Source organism: Ceratotherium simum, chromosome 4 (assembly GCF_057802395.1).
Source record: "Ceratotherium simum simum isolate JZ-2026a chromosome 4, ASM5780239v1, whole genome shotgun sequence".
NCBI lineage: Eukaryota > Metazoa > Chordata > Mammalia > Perissodactyla > Rhinocerotidae > Ceratotherium > Ceratotherium simum.
Genome location: NC_141903.1, coordinates 74,496,566 through 74,522,015, shown reverse-complemented (window position 1 = coordinate 74,522,015; position 25,450 = coordinate 74,496,566). Strand labels below are relative to the sequence as shown.

At 35.9% G+C, this 25,450-nt stretch overlaps 1 protein-coding gene across 2 annotated transcripts in view; it reads right to left on the bottom strand.

The window, feature by feature from the left end:
* Nucleotides 1–25,450, bottom strand: part of KIAA0825 (KIAA0825 ortholog) — a 355,127-nt gene that overhangs the window by 185,106 nt on the left and 144,571 nt on the right. For both annotated transcript variants that reach the window (XM_087430038.1, XM_087430037.1), the window contains 5 exons: nt 21,779–22,003; nt 14,607–15,015; nt 10,428–10,587; nt 6,524–6,682; nt 4,621–4,715 (listed from right to left, as the gene is read on the bottom strand). In XM_087430038.1, coding sequence (XP_087286164.1) covers nt 4,621–4,715; nt 6,524–6,682; nt 10,428–10,587; nt 14,607–15,015; nt 21,779–22,003 — 1,048 coding nt within the window. The remainder of the gene's footprint in view (nt 1–4,620; nt 4,716–6,523; nt 6,683–10,427; nt 10,588–14,606; nt 15,016–21,778; nt 22,004–25,450) is intronic.

Below are 25,450 nucleotides of genomic sequence, written 5' to 3'. Positions count from 1 at the left end.
TTATCATTTCAAAAGATCAATGTACAATCACTGTATTGACTCTTACACGGCATTAAAGGTAAAGATGTAGAACTGATAACACATCTTGATTTTCTGAACCTCGAAGGAGTCTTTATATTCCACAATGGCAAACTTTCTAAGTTGAAAAACATATATCATTAATATATATGCAGATCTCTTTTCTGAGGTTTCAGCTACTATATACTTCTTTAAATGTCTTGAAAATCAAAAATTTACAAAGGCTAGGTTGGATACTTTTGTCAGCCAACTCCAGCTTAAATTTTTCAATTTGCATTTCTAGTATCATTTAACAAATACAAACCCTATCACCCAAATGTCAAAAGACTTCCAAATTATAGAGTAAAGAACAGACTTTGTTGCTGAAGAGGTTACGGCTTGAATTGGATCAATTAATTAAAAATGAAGACCAGTGTTCTGTGATTTTAATCTGAGCCAAACTTCACATAATAATAATAAAACAGGCATTTTAAACACATAGAGCATAAATAACCTGATTTTTGTCCAAATCTGGAAAATGAAGACAATGAATATGCATATAGATAATTTTTTACTAGAGATTTTCCAGAGTATTCCTCTTATACCTCCATGACTACTGATCAAATATCATGTTTAGAGAATGCCTACTCTGTGCTCATCTGTCAGGAGCTGACTTTTTCTCTGCATTCTTATTCCTCATTCGTTTGTTAATTAATTCAACAAGTATTACCCAGAGCCCACCATACGCCCCAAAGCTGTCCTAGGAACTGAAGATACAGTTGGAATAAGATGGCCAAAGTGCTTTTCTCATGGAGTTTATATTCTACCTCGGGGGGCAGGATTAAAAGACAATAAACAAACAGAAATTAAGATTTCAGATAGTGACAACTCAATTAAGAAAACACAGTAGAGGGCCCAGCCCCATGGCTGAGTGGTTAAAGTCCCGTGCACTCCACTTCTCAGCAGCCCAGGTTCGTGGGTTCGGATCCCAGGCATGGACCTACTCCACTCACCAGCAATGCTGTGGCGGTGTCCCACATACAAAAAAAAAAGAAGGAAGATGGTGCAGGTGTTAGCTCAGGGCTAATCTTCCTAAAGCAAAAAAAGAGGAGGATTGGCAATGGATGTTAGCTCAGGGTGAATCTTTCACAGCAAAAAACAAACAAACAAAAAACACCGTAGAGTAGAATGCTACGGAGGCTTGGAGGGTCACTTAAGATGGGTAATAAGGAAAGGCTTTTCTGCGGAGATAACATGTGTCCCAGATAGACAAGATGGCTCTGGCCATGTGAAGAGCTGAGGGAACTGCAATACAAAGACTCTAAAATGAGCAAGAGCTTGGAGAATTCAAAGAACAGGCAGAAGGAAACGAACTGAAAACATTATGAATTGGGGAGAGTTGTTTTGAGATGAGGCCTGATAGTGAGCAGAGGTCACATCCCTGCCAAGGACTCAGGCAGCCACTTCAAGATTTGTTCTGCCTTTGGAGTCAGCATGGAACCAGCTTATGGAGCAAAGGCCAGTACTGTCTCAGATACAGATATTTTTGGCACCACATATCTCCTCTTTCACAAGTCTGAACTGTCCCTCAAGTGCTCGTCTCTTGAGTCTTTATCTCCTGAGTGGCTCACCTGGCCTTTAGACCCTCCTCCTTGCTCATTTTCTCACTGTTTGTCTTCCAGACCCATGGGCCCGCTGCCTGGTCTCTGACCTGATACCTGGTCTGACCCTTACTATTGGTTTAGGCCTAGAGTCTACATAACCTCACTATCCATAACCTCAGGTACAGCCTGACTGCTCCATCTCCCACCTCCAACTCCCTGTTAATCCTTAACGACCTTTACTGTTTCCTTCCCTGACCAGACACTAACACTGCCATGCGCTAGTGCTACTACTTTTCTATGTATCGTAGTTTCAACTTTCAAAAACACTTCCATATCCCTTAACACTCTTGAGTGTGTCAATAATCTCTATGAGGTAGGTATATAATTATCAATATTTCATTTCAAAGATGAGGAAATCCAAAGTCAGAGAGTTTAGGTAACTTTCCTAAGGTAAGCTTACAACAGGAGTGGCCTGAGAACCCAGGAATCCTGCTTTCCCATCTCCATCCTGTTTTGGGGGTGAAGGAGGTCTGGTTCACTCTAGGCATTGGAGTCTGGAGAGAGTAAACCCACAGAGGGTCTGCTTATGATACTGAATTTGAAGCCCAGGTACAGAGGAACTTCAGAGGTGAATAGAAAGGATTCCCTTCTCCTCAACTTTTTTTCATATTTGTGTATTTGAGTTTACTTTTTTTGTAACATTATGTCCTCAGACAACATTTGCAGCCCCATATATACACTTGACCATAGCGTAGAGATAGATCAGTAGAAATATATTACCAATTAAAGAGAGAGAAGAAAACAAGTGACTTGTTTAAGGGGTGAGTTTGGGACAAAGAACAGAGCATATTCAGTTGAGCCGCTCTGGGTTTTCTTCTTCTTTGGCTCTGCCCACCCCCAAAGATCATGTTTGTATGTAAGAAGTATCACTTTGTGGATGTGGGATAGCATACATAACTCTCATTCCAAAAGCTCAATGTTCTGTGGTTTCATTTTCAAATATGTATTTTCAGATAACCATGTTGTCAAAAATTCAATGCACTCATTTAAAAAAAAACAGCATTTTTCAGATAAGTCGAAACAAGAGAGTCTCTTAGAGAAAATAATAGAAACAATTTTTTTACTGATTCAATATTGATCAAGTCTCATAAATAACATTCTTAAATAGGAAAGCGCTAAAAGAGATTAAAAACTCTCAGGTGTCTTTCATCCTTCTAAGGTAGATAGATCAATTATGTTCATTGTAGCTTGTGGTGTGTGGCAGTTTGGAGTAGAATGCTTTTCATACCATTCTTTACAAATCTAAGGTTCTTATCAGGATGAGATTCTAGCTGTTCCTATTAAAAATTCATGACCCTTTTCCAAGAGAAGTGTTTTGACCTGTTACTTCTGGCTAAATTTGTGGGAGTTTTTTTCTTCCACTCACTCTTACACATAATATCTCAGAGAAATAGATTTTAATAACTATTGACCTAATTGAAGCATATCTATACTTGTTAAAAATAACAACATGCAATTTTGGTTAAAACACAAATTCACTAAAAAGGGAATATTATACAGAGCAAATGCAGGAAGATTTGAAGGATGTGATGCCCCTAGAGTACCATTCAGTGGATTGGGAGCAGCAATTCACAGCTGAAAAAACGTTGTAAAATATAATACAGTTAATCTACATAAACTCAAAACTTTCCAAATAGCAGGAAGAAAATGTCTTATCTTTCTAGTTTGTTTCCAGATAAACATTTAACATTGTGTAAATATTATGTAACCATAGATTCAACAGAAGACCTGCATCTCCTCCACCACCCCCACCTCCCAACTCTCCAAGCAACTTTGGGACAGGATAGGAGCAGTGTGGGGGACCTGTCATGAATAGGGTGCATTCTCAACTACTGCCTGCCAGGTGGTAAGCTTGCTTGAAGATGGCTCTGTCCTTGATGGGGAAGCTTCTGGTTGTTCACTTTTGGCCATGATGAGTAGGTGAGCTTCATTCACGGGTGAAATATTAGGAATAAAATTCTGACCACACATCTAAACTATAGCTTTTATTGGGAATAAAGCTGGCTTTTTTTTTTTTTTAACCTCCATCTGGGAAATACTGGAATCTTTCTCTCAAGATATTTTCTTATATGCACCCAGATTTCTCAAGGATGATTTGACAAAGCTACTATGTCACTGTCATTATTGTCTTTCAGAAAAAATGATACTTAATTTTTTTTCAAAAAGATATGGAAATACATTCTATATCACAAATATTATATAGAAAATAATTCTCACACTTAACTATAAGCAAACAGATGATGAACAATAAAAGGAGTCTCATATATATATATCTTAGGTGAAAATGTGATACTTGATAGAGAAATATAATTTTTAAAGTTTACACCTCACAATTTTCACTGAAAACTTTAAAGGTATTCAAAGATAACATGTTAATTGATCCAAAACATAAAGAAAATGTTTATACTTCTGTGCAAAATAAATTACATGTGTAGGTTCCTAGGCTGAAATCACATTTCATTTTATTGGGTTGTCCTGAGGTGTATGTGTATGTGTGCATGTGTGTGTAAAGTAATATGCAACTGAGGCTATAGGAAGCCAGTGCCAAAATAACTGGCTGAAAAGCAAAAAATTCAATCATGACAGTTTTACTTATATGTTTCCCCTGATTAGACAAGTTGATTTGGCTTGGCATTTTGTATGCATTCATTAAGTTGTGGTAAACAAAGCCATAGTATTATAATGACATTCAAGTCAATAACTTTTGGTGTTTACAGTACTGAACTATTATATACACAAAGTCAAAAATGTTTTAAAAGACTAAAATAAACTAATTTCATCTCAGAAAAAAATTGTACTACCTTTTGCAAATGCTTACCATGGAAAAACAGCATTTAGAAAGTATACTTCATATAATTTCAGATATTTATATCTATATACACCTATATATATCCTATATATAAGGGATATATATATCCTTTTCCCCCAACCAGATTCCCCAAGTCCCCAATCTCAGTACCTGTTTTTGAGCAGTACACTGAAGGTCATCTTATCCAGTCCCAGATAATTTGGCAGCAAGTTTGACCAATTCCAGTTCCATTTTGTGATGGCTGACTGTTGATAAATGAGAAGACACTATTGTTAGTTATTAATCAGAGTTAATATGATCAGTAAATTAAAGCGCCAGCTGTGATAGACTAACTGAGAAGGAGGGGGGGCCAGAACAAGGACTTAGACAGATAACATCAATCATGTCCACAGAAGAAGGTTTTTACTCCAATAAGATGGCAATTAATTTATAAATCCATTTGGGGATGTAGTCATTATTTATAAAAATATAAATCAATTTCTTGAGTCGTCATTCTCCCAAGTGCTAATGGCATTTGCCCAACAAGTTTCTCTGAGAGAGTGACTCTTTGCAAAGCAAAGCAGAATAATTGGCAACTTTTTCATATATCGATTTAGAGTTTTGTTTTTTTTTTAGCACCCAGAAGTTTGATTAAAAAAACAAACTTGGAAGTGCTGTGACTCAAATGATAAGACACAGCTTAATTACAGTGTGATTAATATTAATTTTATCTTTTTGGTTAAGAAAATGCTTTAAAGGGGAAATTATAAAGACCTGTAAATGTAAATAGCATCAATGATTCTTTTTTCTCATTTAATAGATAATTTCACAACAGAGTAAGGAGAAAAATTACTGTGAAAGATAATCTCATAATTCAGAACTGAATAAAACATGCCATTTATTTAAATGAAGTGAGGATAATTTAACAGCTACAATGATTATTTATGGTGGGAAGCAATCTAATGTACAACACAGGAAAGCAGCCAATAAACTCAAACTTATACAATATATCTGGTTTTAAAGTATTATGGATGCTTATACTCCTTAAAACTAAATAGTTTTGATAATAAGAGTCCAGGCCGATGTTTAAAATCCAACAAGAACTATGCCCTGTCACCTGCTGATTAATGGAGCACTACAATCCTATCATAGAGCAGGAGAATTCTGCCCCGAGTTGTCAGCATTTGAAGGTCTTATTCTACTACAGTATTGATGAATGTAGACTAGGGCTGTAACAGCCAAGGTAAAAATATTATCTGCACCCCGAATTAGGCCATTGTTTTAATTCTTATTTTCCTCAGAGCTCTAGGTCAAGCCATCCTTCTCTTCTGCCCTGTTAGTTCAAGTAGTCTGTCAAGAGGCTTCTGGGAAAAGCCACCAAAAGAACAAACAAGCAAAAGCAACTTTAGATACCAAATACTTTGGCATAAAGATGATCTTTTTAATGTAACTAATGAAACATGCAGTTTAAACAATGGCATAATCTGACATTAAAAAATGTGCAGTGTTTATCACATTGACTTTATTCCAAATATCCTGACTTTAAGACCATTAGCAAATTCATTTTAAATTCAGGAATGTGTTTAGGGTTATAAAAAAGAAAATTTACCTCATGCCATTTAAGATAGGCGCTCGGTGCTCTATTTACAGTTAATTTTGAAGTATTTTATAATTTACCTGATAAATTAGATAAACTCATAAAGATTGCAAGGTGTTTTGTATGTGTATTGAGGGATGGGGGCGCAGCAAGGGACGGGAAGTCTGTTGTTTCAAATTGCCTGGTTTTTCAGGCCTTCTGTAGACACAGCCGAACAGATGTTCCCTCTGCCCACAGTGAACTGACCTGGTCAAAAGTTAAATTTTACAGACCAAATATATGAATCAGTCTGACAAAGAGAAAGAAGGTAAAATAACTTTTTCAAAGTCAATTTGTGCAGACCATGCCAATAAATACAAGCCCTTTTGCTTCCTAGCAAAAAAGCTTATAAGTCAATATTCAAACACAAAGCATTTTTTTCACTTGTCTAAAGAAACCACACATTTAAATTAAATTTATCATTTAATTTCCACATACCTGATCTAGCATGTTTTCACTAAACGCCTTGTACACATGGAAAGGGTTAAAGGCAAAAGGCTGATCTTCCACACTCCTCAAGGTCGTCTTTAAAGGTCGGATGGGTAATGTCTTTTCCTCTGAACCATTCATAGAAAACAGCTGTTCTTTTAAATATTCCTTCAAGGGAAAAAAATTTACAAGTCGTGATGGTGGGAAGCATATATTCTCTTTAAAAATAAACTGATCAATATCCAAATCTACCCTTTCAGCACATTTGCTAGATTACAGTGTATTACTTGCCTCAGGACAGAATACATTTTCAGAAGAAACATAGCAGAGTACCAATCAGCATTGCAATAAACCCATCACAAACAGGTTCACCTAATATATAGCACAGATTAGAAAACCATTTAGCAGATTCTCACGTAATGAATGTACACCTGATCTAACAGAATCTTTTTAATAGGCATTGTCTTGTCATTGGTTGATGTGTTAACATGTCTAGTTACCAAAACTTAACTCAGGTGCATGATTACTCCCAGTAGACGATTGCTCATTCATTCATTAAGTGCAGTTGCTCCCTACTCCACGTTCAGCCGAGTCCTAAGTACTCTGATATTTCACTGCAAGCAATCTTACTCTATGTAGAATTAATTATAATGCAAGTTCCTAAACTCTATTTCTATGCTGTGGACTGAAAAATATCAAGGTTCAATAGAAGCTCAAAATATGTAATTCAAATCCCCCAACTGCCAGTGGCAGCCTAGGCAAAAAAGTCAATCTACTTACTGCATTATACCTCATTTTTCATCCATAAATAAATAAGGTGAACAATCCTAATCTATTTTATAGGACTCTTTGTGGAAGACAACAAATTAAAATGACAAAGTTTCCCATAAACTAGCAAATGCTTGCTATTAATAAGCAAGTCATTTAATAAATAAAATAATATAAATGTTCTCCTGATTTTTAGTATGTCACAATATAATTTTTTCTTCAAGATTAGGGTTAGGACTCGGTTCAGAACGTTAGAACTGTAAAGGACTTCAGAGGTCACCCACTCAGTCTGGTGCATAGACCAGCCTAGGAAGCTTGTTAGAAAAGCAGAATCTCAGGCCCCACCCAATCAGAACCTGAGTGTTAATAAGAATGCACAGGAGATTGGGAGGCACATAAAAGCTTGAGAAAAAAATCTAGCTCACACCACATTCAATGGTTGGCTCTGAAAGGTCAGGGGACAAGCCTGAGGTCACACAAGGGTGAGTGGTAGAGTCTGGGCAAGAGGCCACATCTCTGATCTCAGTTGACTGTGCTTTTCCCTGTGCCTCTATAGCTTCATGAATAGAGAATGCCCACTGCATCCATTGTGGAAGGCAAATGTCAGATCCTAAAAACCTAAAAGTCTAAAGAAACCACAACTTAAGTTAACAATGATAGTCATTTCTTAAACTTGCTCATTGTGGAACATATCTCCTTAGAAAGGTTAATTCTGTAGCATGTGACACACACACAGACTCTTACTAAATATTGACAAAGCCATCAGAAAAATATTTCATACCTAGATTTAGATTTTTAAACAGGACAAAAAATTTTCTCCATCATGATTTGTGAAAGTAAAGCTTTAAAAAGAAATAAATACTCTCATTAGAAAAATTTCTCTACCCATTGTTTCTCTATTTCCCTCCACTGAAGAGCTCCACTGGTCTCATGACCTCAACCACTACTCTCATTGAAGACCACCAAATCTACAGTCACAGCCTCACTCACCTGTGCTCATGGCCAGGCTCTTCAACTACCAATTGGACTTTTATGCTCAGACATCTTACCTTTATCTAAGACAAACATTTTTAAACTCATTTTCTCTCACAACTTCGCTATCTCTCAATGGCACACCCACTCGTCCCCTGCCCCAGGCCTGTATCCTTAAATACTTCTGTATTTATATTACATTTTTGAGTAATATTTAGCAGTACACCTGAAAGTGCTTAAGACTCATAGTACTACTCATCCAATGAACAAACGTCACAATGCAATTCCACCTACAGCATAATGATGTCTCACAGTACAAAAGCAGCCATAAGCATTATCCTAGTCGCATAGTTACCCTTACACTGTTGGAGTTTACTGCCTGCATTGTTTCAGTAGTCACAAGGCGAAGTTCTCACTACTTTCTCTAGTTCGAGCCTCACCTTACATTTCACCTCTTACCTCGCAGCGCCGCTTCTCACTCAGCACAATAAACTGCCAAGTACTTAGCTCAATATCCCATCTAATGGACGTTGCCACAACAGGAAGTATATTCAGTTGTAACAACAGGAAAAACATAACTTTGAACTTAAGTGATCAAAATGTGGCAGCGCCCCAGCGAAGACTCACGTCCATCAGATCTCACAGCACACCTGTTCACAACAAGTGCCTCAGAGTTCCACGGGTTCAACGAGGGGAAAACAGCCTTTGGATTTCCTTACAACAGGTGGCTGACGGCCAATAAATAGCCAATTTAATTTTTGGTGATCTTGCTTGTTGGTGATTACTGATCTTTTTTGTGTTATGGACCTTTGAAAAAGAGGACTCTTCTATCAGTTTGGCAATCTATACCAGCCATTACTGTTCTCAAACTATTGTAATGCCACTTTACTAAAGATCTGAGGGTAAACCTATGCAACATCTGTTCCTCAGTAATCATGCAATTACTTTGGCCATTCTGGAGGGGCCAGGTGGACATACCAAGGAAGACCATGATTTCGCAGTGGAGGTCCTCCAGTTAGCCAAGGCCATGAGCTCCTGAATTCCCCAAAGAGAAACCCCAAACAAGCTATGAGGGATCATTAGCAAGAGCGAATACATTGTGTTACTTTTTAACCATTCATACTGAGCTCTAGTGCCTTAAAGACAGGGTTATTTCTCTTAGCTACAAATGCCTCACATCCTCCTCAGGTGATCATTGAATACACTGATATATCACCTGCTTATTGACTGGTTGATTAGCTCTAGGAAAGCCAGGAAACAAGATTTACTTGTAGTAACTTTCAGATAGATAATAGTGGGGAGAACATTTATATATCTGAGGTGTAAAATGCTGTGGTAGTATTTAATTCTCTCCTTGGAAATTTATAGTTTTTAAGGCCTACCTCATTGAGATAAAACACTATATCTTTGCATTATTCATTACATAAATTTTGCTATTCCAAAAAATACATTCATATGTTTGTAAATATAAACATAATTCTAATTCACATTAGACGTCACATTCTAATTCAGATACGTATGATCAAATTAAAACCTGACTAAGTTAGCAAACTTGTATTGTTTCAAGTAAATAACTGAGATACCTGCTCTTTACATTTTTGCTAAAACGGCCAGAAACATGCAAGGTAAGAGGCTTAATCCAGCTGACAGGTGGACAAGCATGACATTGGTTCTAACCAGTGTCCATGCATTAATGCATTTTCTTGGGTTAATCTAGTTGCTCCCAAATATGGTTCAATATTCCTCTGAGGTTTTCTCATTATGTAAGAAACCTCCAACTTCAACATAAGCATGACGTCTATAGGAGGAAAGCTACATCTCTCTCCAGAAAATTCTCCATTTCACAAACACCAGATTTTAACATTGGCTTAACAGTCACAAACACACAATTCCCAAACTACACCTCTAGTCTATACAATTCAGAACTGAACTGAGTTTATGAGCCGTGTTATAGTTTAAACCATATAAATAAAACCTACATTGTTTCCGTGAAGCTTTTGCTGTACAAATGCAGAACAACCGGGGCTGAATAGATTCTATTAATAATGCAATATTGAGTTTGGTATTGACTTTAAGAAGTATTATCACCTCCTTGACTAACCCTTAGCTGCCAGCAGACGCTGCCTCAGGCCAGTACACACCTAATTGCTCGGTAAAAAGGCCGTTTCCCTACCTCATTGAGCTGCATGATGTGATAAATTTGCCTCAGGTACTCGCTGCCACCTGGTTTGTGGCAGATATCCAGGACCATCATGTTTATTTTCTGCTCAGTCAGTTCAAGAGCAATATCTCCTTCTTCTAAGGCTGTGCTTTTCTCTATTGTCATAAATGCACTAAATACCAAGAGAGCATATAAGTATCAGTGGTGAAGAATTGTAAAGATGGAAAATAATCAAAGAGATTGAGTGTGGAGAGTCGACGTAAATCTCATATTCAAAGCCCCCATAAAGACTTCGCTTCAATAGGTAAGGCTTCCCAAACCACCGCTGCTCCTATAAACAGCGCCTGGGAACTAAGTACCTGAAAGCATTTTTAAAAATTGAATCATTTCTTTTAAAACATTTCTTTATTGCATTTATACTCCTATCTATAAAACATTTTCCCATTATTGCAATTGTTGAAATTGCTACAATCATGGGATGAAAACAAAACATTTCTTTTTAAGAATGTGTAAGAAATAATTTGTATTTTCTCTTTGAGGATAAAACATATCTTTGATGCCAGAAATAGCTTTCGTATCCTGTCTTTTGTAGATTTCTCTTTACACCTGTCTTAGAACACATTAAAGACTAATTAAAGTGTCAAAGGAGGAGCCTATTATGCTAAGTATAGCCTGGGTGCTTCCTGGCAGTGTGTTACCACTGGGTATTTTAAATTGGCCTTCTGACACTTGTTGCATTTTAAAAACATATGCCCCCTCTCCTGTTTCTTCTCGGTAACAGATACTTAGCAAAAGTCACTACCCCGATTACTTTTCCAGGAAAAGGGTCTATTGTCACCATATCGGGAATGTGCAAGTTATATTTGTGAAACTTTATTTTTATAAGAACTCATATGCTTGTTATTGATTTTAAACATTATTTACATAGTAATAATGGATGACATAATCTTTTTAAAAAAATCTCAAACTATACCAGTGCAAAAAAAATCATGATATTCAACTTACATCATATATATTCCACACTAATTTTCTTATTACAACTGCTAGTAGGATCATGTTAGGCTTTGCAATCTAAGTACTCTTAAGAAAACACATGGTTTTCCACTGTTTCACAGACTAAATGAAATTTACTGTGGTGTAATCAGCTATATACTGCAGTTCATTACAGAGATTTTGCCATGATTATAAAATTAGTTCTGCTAAAAGTCAGTGCCGCTGACCTGAAGACTGAACCAAATGATACCCAGCTGCTGGACATTAACTTTTATATTGCTTCCACATGTAGCTTCAAAAAAATCCTTCTTAAAAAAAGAGAATTTTACAATCATATAAGCCTTGCTAAAAAGTAAAGCAAATCCTTCTCTTAGAGATATTCATTAGCTAAAGTAAACCTCTAGGAAAAAAAAAAGACTTTGTTGCAATAAAAAGTTTGTAAATATCTTTTTGAAGCTGCATACAGATTGCAAGCAAAATTTCTTGTCAGGTTTTCTAGAAGCTGACATTGAAAAAGTTGAGGCCCTCTGACAAAAGAGTGTCTCAGTGTCAGCCCTGAATTGTATCCTTTCCTGTCCATCACTGTGCAGGTGAAGCAAATGATTGGATTCAGTCAATGCTATGATTAATGAGTTCCTCTCTGGATTTGGGACTGCCTATCAATCATGTCATTAGGGAGAATGTGCCCTGAAAGAGGCAGACCTTAGCCAAGGAATAACTACATTAATCTTAATCTGTATATGCACCCAGCCAGCCAAGTCAGGGTCACCATGATGAAAAACAATAATCTTCAATTCGACAAATTACTTTGCAAAGATAGACATTTCTTTACTTTTTGGGCTGTGTGTTCTCCAGAATCTAAGTTGACTGTTTACAGCTTGAGTGTTACTACAAAGTGAAGGTTATTTTAATGAATAGTAATACTTTCAGGCAGTATGCGAGACAAGCAACGCTTACAGCTGCTACCTTTCCACCGCAGTTATTTGCACAATTTCCATAAAATCAAAGTTAAATCTGGATGCAAGTGAAAGAAATCCAGATAAATGATATCGTGCAGTTCCAAGATAATCTTCCTGGGGAATTAAGGTTTCATTTATCCTAACAGAAGAACTATTTTAGTTTAAATGATTACATTCTCATACTTTAAAAGAAATTATGGTAAAGCCAAGGCAACCCTCCACCTATACACAGACATCATGGTTTAAATTACATTTTCCTTATGGTATAGAGCTATGAACTAAATGATCATCAGTTTGTGAGAAATACATAGAGGTGGAAGTTCTCTAGTCTATCAGATAGTCAACTTGACATCAGAGTCAAGAAGAAACTATCCTATAGTGCCCAAATCTTGTAAGAGAATACCTAAAGTGAGTTAATAAGTCAAATTTAACTCTTTTTCAAATAAATGCAATAAATAACTCTAAATCCGCATTTTTATATATTGATATTATTTGAGAAATTGAGGAGGACATAGCATTGTGCTAATTATGTAATATATATTCAGAACCTTTGAGGGCTGTAAAACATTTTTAAAAATCAGCAATTCTTCACTTTGGATGCTTGTTGCAACAGACAGCTAATCAGCCAAATATTAACTAGACAACTCCCTGTATAGGAGACACCAGATGTGTTGGTGCTGTTTAGAAACCACTTAAACTAAAATGAACTTTTAAAGAAAAAATTTTACTTGTGTATGTAGTCCCAGGTATATTACTGAGATATTGCTTTAAACTGATCTTATTGAGAGAAAGGCTCCTAAATCAGCAGTATCATAAATTTAACTTTGTAACTATAATCAGATCCACTATTTCTACCCTTCTTTTTTCTCTCCCTTTTATAACCACTGCCATGGATAATGACATCTGGCCTTAATCTTTTAGTCATTGGATTAAAGCTTGTAAATTGGTATCGAATGCAAATGTAAAGATTAAGAAGGTCACTGTCAATGTTACTAAGCATTTGCCTGACAGCTATGGTTATTCCTACCTACAGGATGCCCCAGAAGTAAATTTCTAGAAGTCAGTGTGACAAGACGAGGAAAATCATGATTACCTACATTTCCCCATTTGGATTAACATAAAATCTTACAGATTAATATAAACCAGTAAAGAGTATTCGTTAACTTAATGCTAACCAGCAAGTGCAACGTATTTTACTAAAGTTTATAAATAACAAATGCTTACTAGTTATAACCTTGATGCTAAGAACTTTATGAATGTTATTTAATTTTCCAAAACAAGTGTATCAGCTTGGTATCATCACTGAAAATGAGGCTTTCAGAGTTTCCATAACTTGCACAAAATGGCCCACTTACAAGGGATTTGTATTTGTCCATCTGATTCCAAAGCCTGAGCTCTTTATCTCTATGTGTGCTGGGAAAAATAATAACTTTTAGTCGTTTCAGGCAGAAAGTTATAATAGTATCTGCTAGCAACATGAATATATTTTAAAAGAATGGGGTACAAAAACAAGGGCTGGCTGAGTGATCTGTAGACCATACGAACTGTCATTCCTTTATCAATATCATGCAATTCTACACTGAAGACTAATTTTAAGACAGGACTCTACGTACATATTTAAATTCATTAGGGACCCTTAAAAATCTTTGCAATACCACAAATCACTTAGCTCTTGGTGACAAACCTATGAGAAGGTTGACATTTTCATACAGAAACAGCTGGGTGTGTTTATAGCTTGAGTGTGATATGCCCCAGTTGCCCTCTGGGATTCTTACATTACCAGATGAAAAATGTGTACCTTTTTGACAATCAGGTACACAGAAAGCAATAAAAAGCCTTTTATATCCATTAATTCCTTCTTAATTTAATCTCCATGCCCAATCCATTTACAAAACGCTCCAGGCTATCTACTAGATACCTGTTTGCACACTGAAAAGGAGTGAAACCAAATTCTCCTGGGTTTAACTACCACCCTTTTCATCAGAAACCTTGAGATGGTGACTAAACAAGTATAATGTTCCAGTGTGTCAATGAGGTTCAAATTTTAATAGGACAAGGAACGTCTAACAATCCAGTTTTTAATGGAATACTTATCTTTTACCATATTCATGAAAGTTCCCATGAAGTTAGCAAAATGACTGTTGTTGCCTATCTGACGATATTCTGTTGTTGTTTGTTGGTGATTTTGTTATTATGAATATATTTGATGAAATTCAGTGAAAGAAAAACATCGCTTTACCATTCGGTGCTCAATTCTTTTGCTTTCAACAACTGGCATTCAATCCAGTTGGGTTTCTGCTGCTCAATGCTCTGTCTGACCTGTTGGGTCATATGATCAGGGCTACTTGTCTGCTCTCCCATGATGCTTTCCAAACAGACACAGATGAAACTGAGTTTCTCTTTACTCCATCTGTCAAGGGAGGCACCTGTTAAAAGTTCCACAGTGTTTTCATCCTCAAATATCCGACATATAATTACAATCAAGTTCCAGACAAGCAGGCCAGCTTTCTTCAATTCAACTAAGTTTTTTGACATTTTTCTCTCAGACAGAAAAAAGAAGTATTTAATTGGGGGAGGCAAACATGCAATCACCGTAGGTAACTTGCTGATTATAATAGATACTGCCTGAGCAGCAAGGCCTGCGCAGCCTGGGGAAGAAAAGAAAGAAAAGGTATGATTAATATTAGCATTTGCGTTCCATCACTGTGTTGTTTTGAGTGTTGTGTGGGGATGTCTAATTTTTGTGGAGAAAATTGTTGAGATGAGCAAGTGCTTGACATATTCCGACAGAACTCTATTGGGGTCCCCTTAGTACTGCCTAAAATTCCCCAAATCCTGAACTTTTTTTCTCCCACAAATGAAGATTCGAAAATTCAGAATTCTACTTATATTTTTATCTATTAAGACGGCAGGTTTAAAAGGCCCAGATGTGCTCTAATTAACATGTGCAAAGGCACTCCTGCTGGCTCTCTGTGTGGCCTTTGATACTTCCTTAAGCCTTTCTCCTCCTCCCTTGGAATCCATGACAGAATCATTCCAGCTCCTCAGGACTGGCATCTCTTCTTTTAGTTCTCAGCCCAAATGTCATCTCCTCAGAGAGCGTTCCCTCACCAACCCATCTAAAGCAGTCTCTTCACGCCCTTCCCATCCCAGTCCCCAGGCCCTCCCTATCATTAGACTCCATTTGGTTGCGCTATTACAGTACTTACCATCACCTAATGATTATCTCCTTTAGTTGTTCTTTCTGTCCCTCTCCACTAGAATATGAGCTCCATGAAGGCATTGCTGTGTCCCCAGCACTTAGTGCCTCATCTATAAGAGTTTTTCAATAAATATTTGTTGTATAAATGAGTCAACAAACTGCTTCATGGTTACCTCTGTTATTCTTCTTTGCTTCCATGCTAGTTCCCATGCTAGTTCCATCTCTACTAACACCGCGTAAGTGTGGGTATTTGCTAAGAAGTCCTTGGCCTGTTGACTGATGATTCTACACACTCTCCCTTGCTTGATGTTATTTCACTGAAGGATTTACTGATCTTCCTCCTCTAGATCAAGGTTTCTCAACTTTGGCACTATTGTGAGGAGCTGTTCTATGAATTGTAAGATGTTTTAGCAGCATCTCTGGCCTAGACCCACTAGATGCCAGTAGCATCCTCCTCAGTTGTGACAACGAAAAATGTCTCCAAGCATTGCCAAAGGCCCCCAGGGGGCAAAATCTTCCCTGGTTGAGAACCACTCTTCTAGATGATTCCAGAATCTTCAGTCTTGGCCTTTCTCCAGAGTAGCAATCCTACAACTTCAGCTCCCTGTTGAGCATTCTACTTCTCTGTCCAAGTCATCATTAACTCAATATAACTAAAACCAAATTTGTTGTTTTCCTCCCAAACAGGCTTGGCTTTCCTGACTCTTCCCCCCACCCCCATCTTCTCTTTTTTCTTCTTTCCTTCCTTCCTTACTTTTAAATCTTTCAAATTTTCCTATTGATCCTTCATACCAGACCAGGGAGCACACTGATAAATCTTCCTAACCCCTCATCTCTGACAATCAGTTTTACCTCACTGTGACCATGGCTACCAACCTATTCAAGCCCTTCCTCTCAAATGGTGCCTGGACTACGGTAGTACTCTCCTAACTCATCTCCCTGCTCCAGACTATGCCCAGCCCCAGCTCTGCACTGTAAAGTCAAATTCATATACTATGAATTTTATTATCTAATTTCTCTGCTACAACTGTTTTAACTGCTTTCCACTGTTATGAGATCAGTCTCCAGAGTGTGGCTGTCAAAATGCTCCACAATCCAGCCTCAGCCAGTTTCTGTGAACCTATCTTTGTTTTATCCTCTTTTTTAGGCTTCCGAACATCTCATTATTCTCACATGGAATGCCCTCTCTCTTCATAGGTCACACATATTCTTCAACTCTTGGTTCAAAGTCCTCTCCTCCTATGAATTTACTAGAACTTATTATCCATATGACTGTTTTGGTAATTAGGTCCATAATGTGCCATGGTGTGTCATCTTTTATATTATCATCTATTATTGTTCATGTTATATTGTTATTTATGTCTTCATGAGTTGTCTTTACAACTAGACTAAAAGCTCCTCATTAGCATGGAAAAAAAAATCTCTTTGCTTCTTGAGTATCCCACAAAGCCAGACATGGTGTTTTAATCCACTATGTACATAACTGATTTTGAACATTGGAACTGAGTGAGAAGTCAAAAGAAGGTAGCTTTGAGTTCTTCAGTAAAACATTCTTTACTGTTTTTACTGAACAAAAATAATAAAACAATGTGAAAGATTTTTCAATATATTTGTGACATTTAAAGAAGTTACTCTGTTCTAAAAAAGTACAAAGCTCTTGGAAAACATATGTCTAGTCTAATGACTCCTCAGAAATTCACAACAACTTAAGAATCATTTTAAAAATTAACTGAAGCTGTCTTTACAAGTTTTTAAAAACTGGGTCCAATATATATTTGAATGATCTCATAAGACTATTGTATTAAATAAAATAATAAATGTGAAAGCATCTAGTTTGGTACTTGGTAAAAAATAGTTCCACAAAAAATATTTCTTTTTATTCAAATGAATATGTTTAGACGAGGCTTAAAATATAGATAAAGAAAATTAAAAAACTCTTTTGTGACCACTGTTCTCTGTGTTCTTAAATTATATTAAATATTTTATTGTTCTTTGTGTGTTTGTGTCCCATTCTCCCTATTCTACTGTCAGGTAGTTGACTTAAAAGATTATATCTTATGTTCTGTTTATCTTAAAGAGAGCTTAACTGAAGACACTGGGTAAATATTTGACAATCTAAGCAGATATCAAGGAAAGATTACCAGTTCTCTTCACACCTGCACCTCTACTGATATTTTATAAAATCTGAGGACTCCAGGTACTCAAATCCCCGACTGCTTCATTAAAACTTAAAGCAAATTCCAATCAGAACCTTTAGGCTGATGACAAATTAATAAATCCATTTTACTAATCACAGGGGTTCTGAGTCCATGACAATGTTAACAACACACCAGGGAGGCATCTTTTAAGAATGTCACACATTCATTTTTCTGTCTTTATTTAAATAAGTTGACTTCTATCTAAACCATATATATGCAATATATTCTAAGAGCCATCCCAATTTCAGAGCTGATAAAATGTGAAAAAAAACGAATGTCATAGAATAAATGCAATGTGATATGTATATTTATGTATTTATCATTTCTTTCTTCCTATGTATGTACTACTGACTGTAATAATATATTTTATGGATTACAAAACATGCAAAAAGAAAATTTACAATGAATGAGGCAAAGACAAAATAATGTCTTAAACTTAACTTTTAAATTTTGCTTATTAATGGTATAAAATGTCAATAATAATTTATTGAGTCAGGATAATGTGATTTAATATGCTTTATTATTTTTAGAATCCGGGCTTAACTTTTTGCGATACAGTGATTCAAAGGTCAGGTTCTAAGTTCAGTTTGTTTCAGTACTTGGTTTTAATGGCTGTCAAGGTGAAAAACCTGCCACACGAACACACATGGATCCACACGGAAGAAGGGTATCAGTAACTGTGCTGGAGAATCATGGCACTTGTTTTTCAATCTCAACCACCAAATAGGCAAAGGCTGGTGTTGAAATTTGACTAATAAATATTTATCATCCATGATGTCAATTAGTTGTTCTTGCAAACAAATTGAAAAATATTTCATTTTTGTATTTTTAGGAAAAATGTTCAAGAATCACTGAAACTCTTATTTGGAATATTTTAAATCATCTTAGAAAAATTCTAAGTTCTTAAGTGTGTAGCCATGATATTTCTATAGGTGATAGTACTTTTTATAAAGCTAATATTTCTGGGTTTTATAAAATAAACTACCTTAAGGAGTTCTGACAGCACTTTGCGTATTTCTGTTATCAATTTCTTTCTCAACCATCTGCATGTGGACTATGCCATGAACACACTGTCCTTGCGGTGCTACCTCTGTTTCCTCTCTAGAATCCATTGTAGTTAAAACAATTATTCCAACTGTTTTCCCATAAAGCATTCTTTGTATTTAAAAAGTAATTTACTGCTAAGAAAATATATTCTCTGGTATATCTTTCATTTAACTGTTGTCAAAGAAAAAAACAACTAGTTCTTTGTGTATCTGCTCTTTGAAACATAAGGAAGCGAATACCTAAGCTGAGCTACACCAGAAACATCTGAACTTTCATTCAACTCTTTGGTAAATCTCCTACACTGTATAATTTATTGTAATATGTATTTCTTTTAATCTTCAGTGTTTTCTATGTAACAGTATTTGCTGACAAAGAAATAAAGAAATGTGTTTTAGTTTGTCACCTTACTGTTTTCCATATTCTGTCACTTTCACTGTGTCAGGAAGGACAAATGTTCCCTTAACCTAGTGACTATTTGTCTTTTAATAAGTTAGAATCCTTAAAATAAGGCCTGTAAACATTTATCATTATTTGGACAAATGTTGCAAAGTACTGGATTAAATATCTCTTGACAAAACATTGCTGAAAACGATTACAGAGGTTTGTCTTCATGTTTTGGAAGCTTAGTTTTGAAATTTTTTGCTAATCAAGATGACTTCAAACTATCTTTAGCTAATATCTCAAGGCATAATACTCACTTAGGAGGGATTTATGTTTAACAATAATATATGAAAAGCCATATTTCAAATGGTTTCTCAACAATTTTCCTTTTTTCTTTTTTTTGGCCAAATCTATCAGATCATCATTGTTTTACCTTATAATATGGCTGAGAAAGAACCCATGTTAGGAATAGAAATAAGCATGAGCTTTTTCACTTTGTCATTGTTTGCTCTTCCTTGCATTCCCAGTATTAGTTTTAAAGCGCAGTTGATCTGTTGATTTACAGGAATGTCTTAAAGCTCCTATGTGTTTTGTAACGATTAATTTTGCTAAAACTAGACTCTGAAATACAAAGGACAACCTCAATTCATTACTGTACACTGAAAGCTCATGAAGGAGTGAGGTTACCCTGTCCATCCCCTTCCCAATAACATTGTCCCCAACACACGACTGGCTTACTCACAGACCAAGGGAGAGCTCCAGTGACAATCTCCATATGAAACTTTAGTAAAGTTTAATTTCTTTCTTTCTTCTCACACACCAAAGAATTGTCTTGCCTGTCCCCTGAGGTGTTTGCCCCCATTTGGAAACAGTTATACTAGTCTTCAAGAACCAAGAGGAGATACATTATTTATAGTTTACCTCAACCCCAGTGCCTAGTATGTAGCAGTAATTCACTTAGTAAATATCTATTGAATGAATAAGAGATGTAATATCTGGCATGTAAATGTTATCTGTCTTGTATACTGTAATGAAAATGAAGGTTGAGCACTGTCAGTCTAAAAGAGGCAGAAATGAAGAACAATGGTATTCTCCTATTGTCATATGCACCTGAAATGCACAAAATGCTTTATAAAGTCACTTTCCTCCACCACTTTCTTTTATATATTGATGTGATTTGGCACTCCTTCATGGTTGTCTATTGTAGAAGTGTTGTACTTCTAGTCTTAGTGATAATTTTATGAAGAATATTACTTGGTAAGGAAAACCACAAGAACTGATATCTACGAAGTAAGCATTTTTTGGAACCAGAGATGGTTCTTTGAAATGTTATGGAAGAATTCCAAAATGCTTGCAGAAACAAAAATTGTTCATGAATAGAACAACTTGAAAGTCACAAGCAAAATAGTGCTACTCATATGACATGATATTTTAATCATATATCATGCCTTTTGAATTGTTCAAAATCTATGAGATATCCAAAAGCTAGAACTAAGGAGAGATGGTAACAACTCAGACAAGGAAGAACTTAAGTAACGAAAAGCTGACATTTTCCAATTTCAATTAAATGGCTTTACTAGACTCAAAGGCAGTTTAATAGGGCTTGGACAGAATTTTAAAGCATTACTATGAAAGGTCACAGATAGATAATTGATTTGAATTTGTAATATAAGGTCACTGCATAAGAGCCACATTATTTAGGATCTCCAAGGAGAAGAATGAAAGAAAAGCTAGTCTCTTCAATTGACTTCAGTGGGTTCAGCTTGAGTATTTTACTGCTGAAACTTTCCTTAGAGTTAGTGAAAAAATACTCTTTTTTAAAGATGACTATAAAAGGGAAAAGTTTTATTTTAAAAATCCTAAAGAAGATTCATGAATACAGACAGATACATAATATACATTCAAACGAATCTTGTGAAATTCCCAGAGAGTACAAATATCTAAGTGGGAAGAAACCATTTAAGCAGAGAGGACTTGATTAATAAAATAAATGATTAATGTAGGTAAATGATGGTTCTTAAATTCACTTAGTAAATGTGCTGCCCTGAATAGGAACAATGCACTGAATTCAGAACCATAGGTATTGGGAAAAAAAATTACTCTATCAGAAAAATATAGTTACTAAATGGGGTGCTATTTTTGACCTAAAAGCTACACACGTAGGTGTGTTAAGAGAAGACAAAGTAATAATTTGTAGTCGCAGGAGAAAAACTTCAAGGAAAGAATAATTAAACTAAATATCAGAGCGATCTTCTCAAGAGTATGAATTTGAGATTACTCAATTGATTTAAAGGAAATTAGTCAAAATCATGTTACTAATCTGTGAATACTCACATAAACACAAAATAGCCTGAAAATTCTGAATTGGTAGTTAAATAAAAAAGATGACCATTTCAGTCATTTTCATTTCTAGTTTTGTTGATCATGTGGCTCACAGTAAAGAAAATTACGGGTCTCAAATATACACGGTGGAAAGCAGACTAATATACTTTACGAATTTTACAATTTTTAGAATTTTACTTGATCTCACATCCTAGAAAATTGCTTCTTCAGGGATGTGTTCTTACAGAAAGACAAATATACCTTTGCTTGACTCTTTCCTTTTGGTTTCGCTTGGAATATAATTCCACTCTTTTGGAATGCTTTCACGCAAACGTTCAGGAACACTGTGCTTGTTTAGGTTTGTCTCCCAGTTTCTCCCAGAACTCAACACAGATATTATCTGCTGGACAATGTTCTTGACAGCGTCAGTCAGTGCCATTCTCAAACATCGGATGACCTCTAGCTCAGACTCCTTGTACGTTGAAACTTTAAAATCAGACAGCATATTATAGTTAGCAGAATCTGACAATATTTTGTGCCTTGTTCAACTGGGAATTCAGTTTCTCAATAATCTAGTTGAAAGCCATAGGAAAGGAGAGCTGCTTTTAACCTAGAAATCATATAATTGATAAACAGTCCATAAACATTTGAAAAACAAGTTTCTTCTTCTTGGTAATAAAGCGAGTGGCAATTAAAATAACGGTGAATAACAATATTTGCTGGTGGTTTGGAACTCTACTAGTGGAAATAAAATTGTATGACCTTCTTAGACAACAACTTGGCAAAAATCTCAAAAGTTTTAACATTTACTCACCTGTTAACTCACTCCTTCTCTAGGACTTTATCCTAAGAAATTAATTATAATTATGTAAAGGATATACAGAAAAATTGGAAATAATCTAAATGTCCAATAATTGGTGGGTTTTTTAATTAGCTAAGGTATATCCATCTGCACAATAAAGTCATATATTGTTCAGTAAAAAAATAAAAGCAGGTTAGAAGAGAGTATGACATGCTATTTTTCTTTAAAAATAACATATCTACATACATATATAAAAGAATTAAAAGATGTACCCTACAGTGTCCATGGTGATTACCAATGACTGATGGGATTTCAGGGGATTTCCCTCTTCCTTCTTCTTCTTTTACTTTTTCTTCCTTCCTTCCATCCTTTTCTCCCTTCCTCCTTCCCTCCCTTCCTTTTTTCTGCCCTCTGCCTTCTTTCTGATTATATGGGTGACCCACTATGAATATGTATTACTTGTGTGATAAATGCAATAAAAGTGTGTGTGTGTGTGTTTTTTTAAATGTGACTGGAAAGTCCTGAGACTATCACTTGAATCAATAAGAAAAACACCTATATGCTTTGTTTTCCTTTCAAATTTCGAGGTGATAGTTCTCAAATACTCAATCCATTGCTAAAAACCACCACGGTGAAGAGGATCTTGGTAATATCAAATATTGAGAGGTCAATTTTTTAACATGGCACAATTGTTAGTTAGATAAGCTGTTGCTCTTTATGAAAATGGTGGAGGGTATAGCTGTCTGTCTTTTTAATGATGTTTCAAGACTTTAATTCATTGAAGGGCATAAAGATGCCTTTTTCCTATAACAATAATTAATATTCATTTTGGTTGAACTCTTTGGAGTCATGGATTAAATACAGCTCAAGTATCTAAAAATTCTAGATAGCCAGAAGTTCTTCTATTTCCTTTTGTTAAAAGGGTATGTTTATTCTTTTTAAAATAAAATCAAGGAATTGAAAATGATAGAGAAAATAATAGACCTATCTCAAAGAATTATTTGAAAATTATATGAATTAATTTGTGTAAAGTAATTGGCACACAGTAGGCACTATATAAGTATTTGCTATTATTATTATTACCTAAGATAAGAGTTTTCTGGAAAAATGACAATGTTATAGCATAGGACTGCCTAATGTTCTCTTGATGCAGGGTTCTGAAACATCTTGAGCACTAGATACTATAGGGAAGATTAATCAATATCCACAGATGCTTATGGTAGGGATAAGGTACAGATAAAGAAAGAAGAAATGGAGAAATGGGAAGAAGCAGGAATAAAGAAAAGAAAGTAAGTGGTAAGGCCTTTTGGTTCCTGGCTCTGCATATCATGAACTTGGAAGTTGCCACTTGGTCCTGTTTAACAACAACTATAAAGCTGGACAGATGGAAAAATAAACAACTCTTCTTGGATCTGTAAGAGAGGTAAGGACACAAGGCAAACCACTGCCCCCAAGATTGGAGGGACAGACAGGCAAACACAGGGAGTCACAGCTTACTGGAGCGGAGACTCACAAGCAGAAACTACCATGGGAACCAGTGCCAACGTAGGAAAATCTAAACCATAATTGATGAATTGCTGGAGGCTCAGTGCAGACAAGGCTGAGAATTAAAACTCCAGGGGGATTCTGTTGTGAGGGGTCTGCCACACTTTTGTGAGTTTCACCTCCAGGCGCTCAACTAGGTTCCCATAGTAAATATCAGAGAAAAATCCCCCAGCGCTTCCAGCAAGGGGAGGAGAAAAGAACATTTTGAAATAGGCCAGAGCACTCTGTTCTTCTTAGGCCTGCCCTCAGGAGAAACTACTAAAACAGAGCCTAACCCACTGGGATATTATCAGAGCTTATCCTGACCTGGAAGAAGGGAAATACCCAACTCCAGCCCCCTCTAGCCATACTTGCCTACCTAAAAGGGGAGAAAAAAACTGAGAAATATTTGTGAAGTACACCATCCAGGAGGCATAGACTCTCTAAATGACTGAGACCTCATTAGAGGACTATAGAATGCTTCCCGTCCCCCACACCTCTCCACCACATCACTAAAGGCCCATTTATAGCAGTTCCTTTTACCTAGTACATCATGTCCAGTTTTCAAGAAAAAATTACAAGACATACTAAAAGGCAAAAAACACAATTTGAAAAGACAGAGCAAGAATCAGAAACAGATGATGGAAGGATGTTAGAATTATCAGACCAGGAATTTAAAACTATGATTAATATGCTAAAGGCTCTAATGGATAAAGTAGACAGCATGCAAGAACAGATGGGCAATGTAAGTAGACAGATGGAAATCCTGAGAAAGAACCAAAAGGAAATACTAGAGATCAATAACACTGCAACAGAAATGAAGAGTGTCTTTCATGTACTAATTAGTAGACTGGATATGGCTGAGCAAAGAACTCTGAGCTTGAGGCTATCTCAATAGAAACCTCCAAAACTGAAAAGCAAAGAAAACAAAGACTGAAAAAAAGAAGCAGAACAGACCATCCAAGGACTGTGGGGCAACTACAAAATGTGTAACATACATGTAATGGGAATACAGTAGAAGAAAGAAAGAAAGGAACAGATGAAATATTTAAAACAATAATGACTGAGAATTTCCCCCAAATTAATGTCAAACAGAAGCCATAGATCCAGCAAGCTCAGAGAATACCAAGCAGGATAAATGCTTAAAAAAACCATACCTAGGCACATCACTTTCAAATTACAGAAAATCAAAGCTAAATAAAAAGTCCTAAAAGAAGCCAGAGGAAAAAAACACCTTACCTGTAGAAGAACAAAGATAAGAATTATATCCGACTTCTCAGAAACCATGCAAACAAGAAGAGCGTGAAGTGAAATATTTAAAGTGTTGAGAGGAAAAAAACACCAACCTAGAATTTTGTACCCTGCAAAATTATCCTTCAAAAGTGAAGGAAAAATAAAGACTTTCTCAGACACACAAAAATTGAGTGAATTTGTTGTCAGTAGACCTGCCTTGAAAGAAATGTTAAAAGAAGCTCTTTAGAGAGAAGGAAAATAATATAGGTCAGAAACTCAGAGCTACATAAAGTAAAGAAGAGCACTGAAGAAGAAATAAGTAAAGGTAAAATAAAAACTTGTATTTTTCTTATTCATAATTGATCTAACAGACA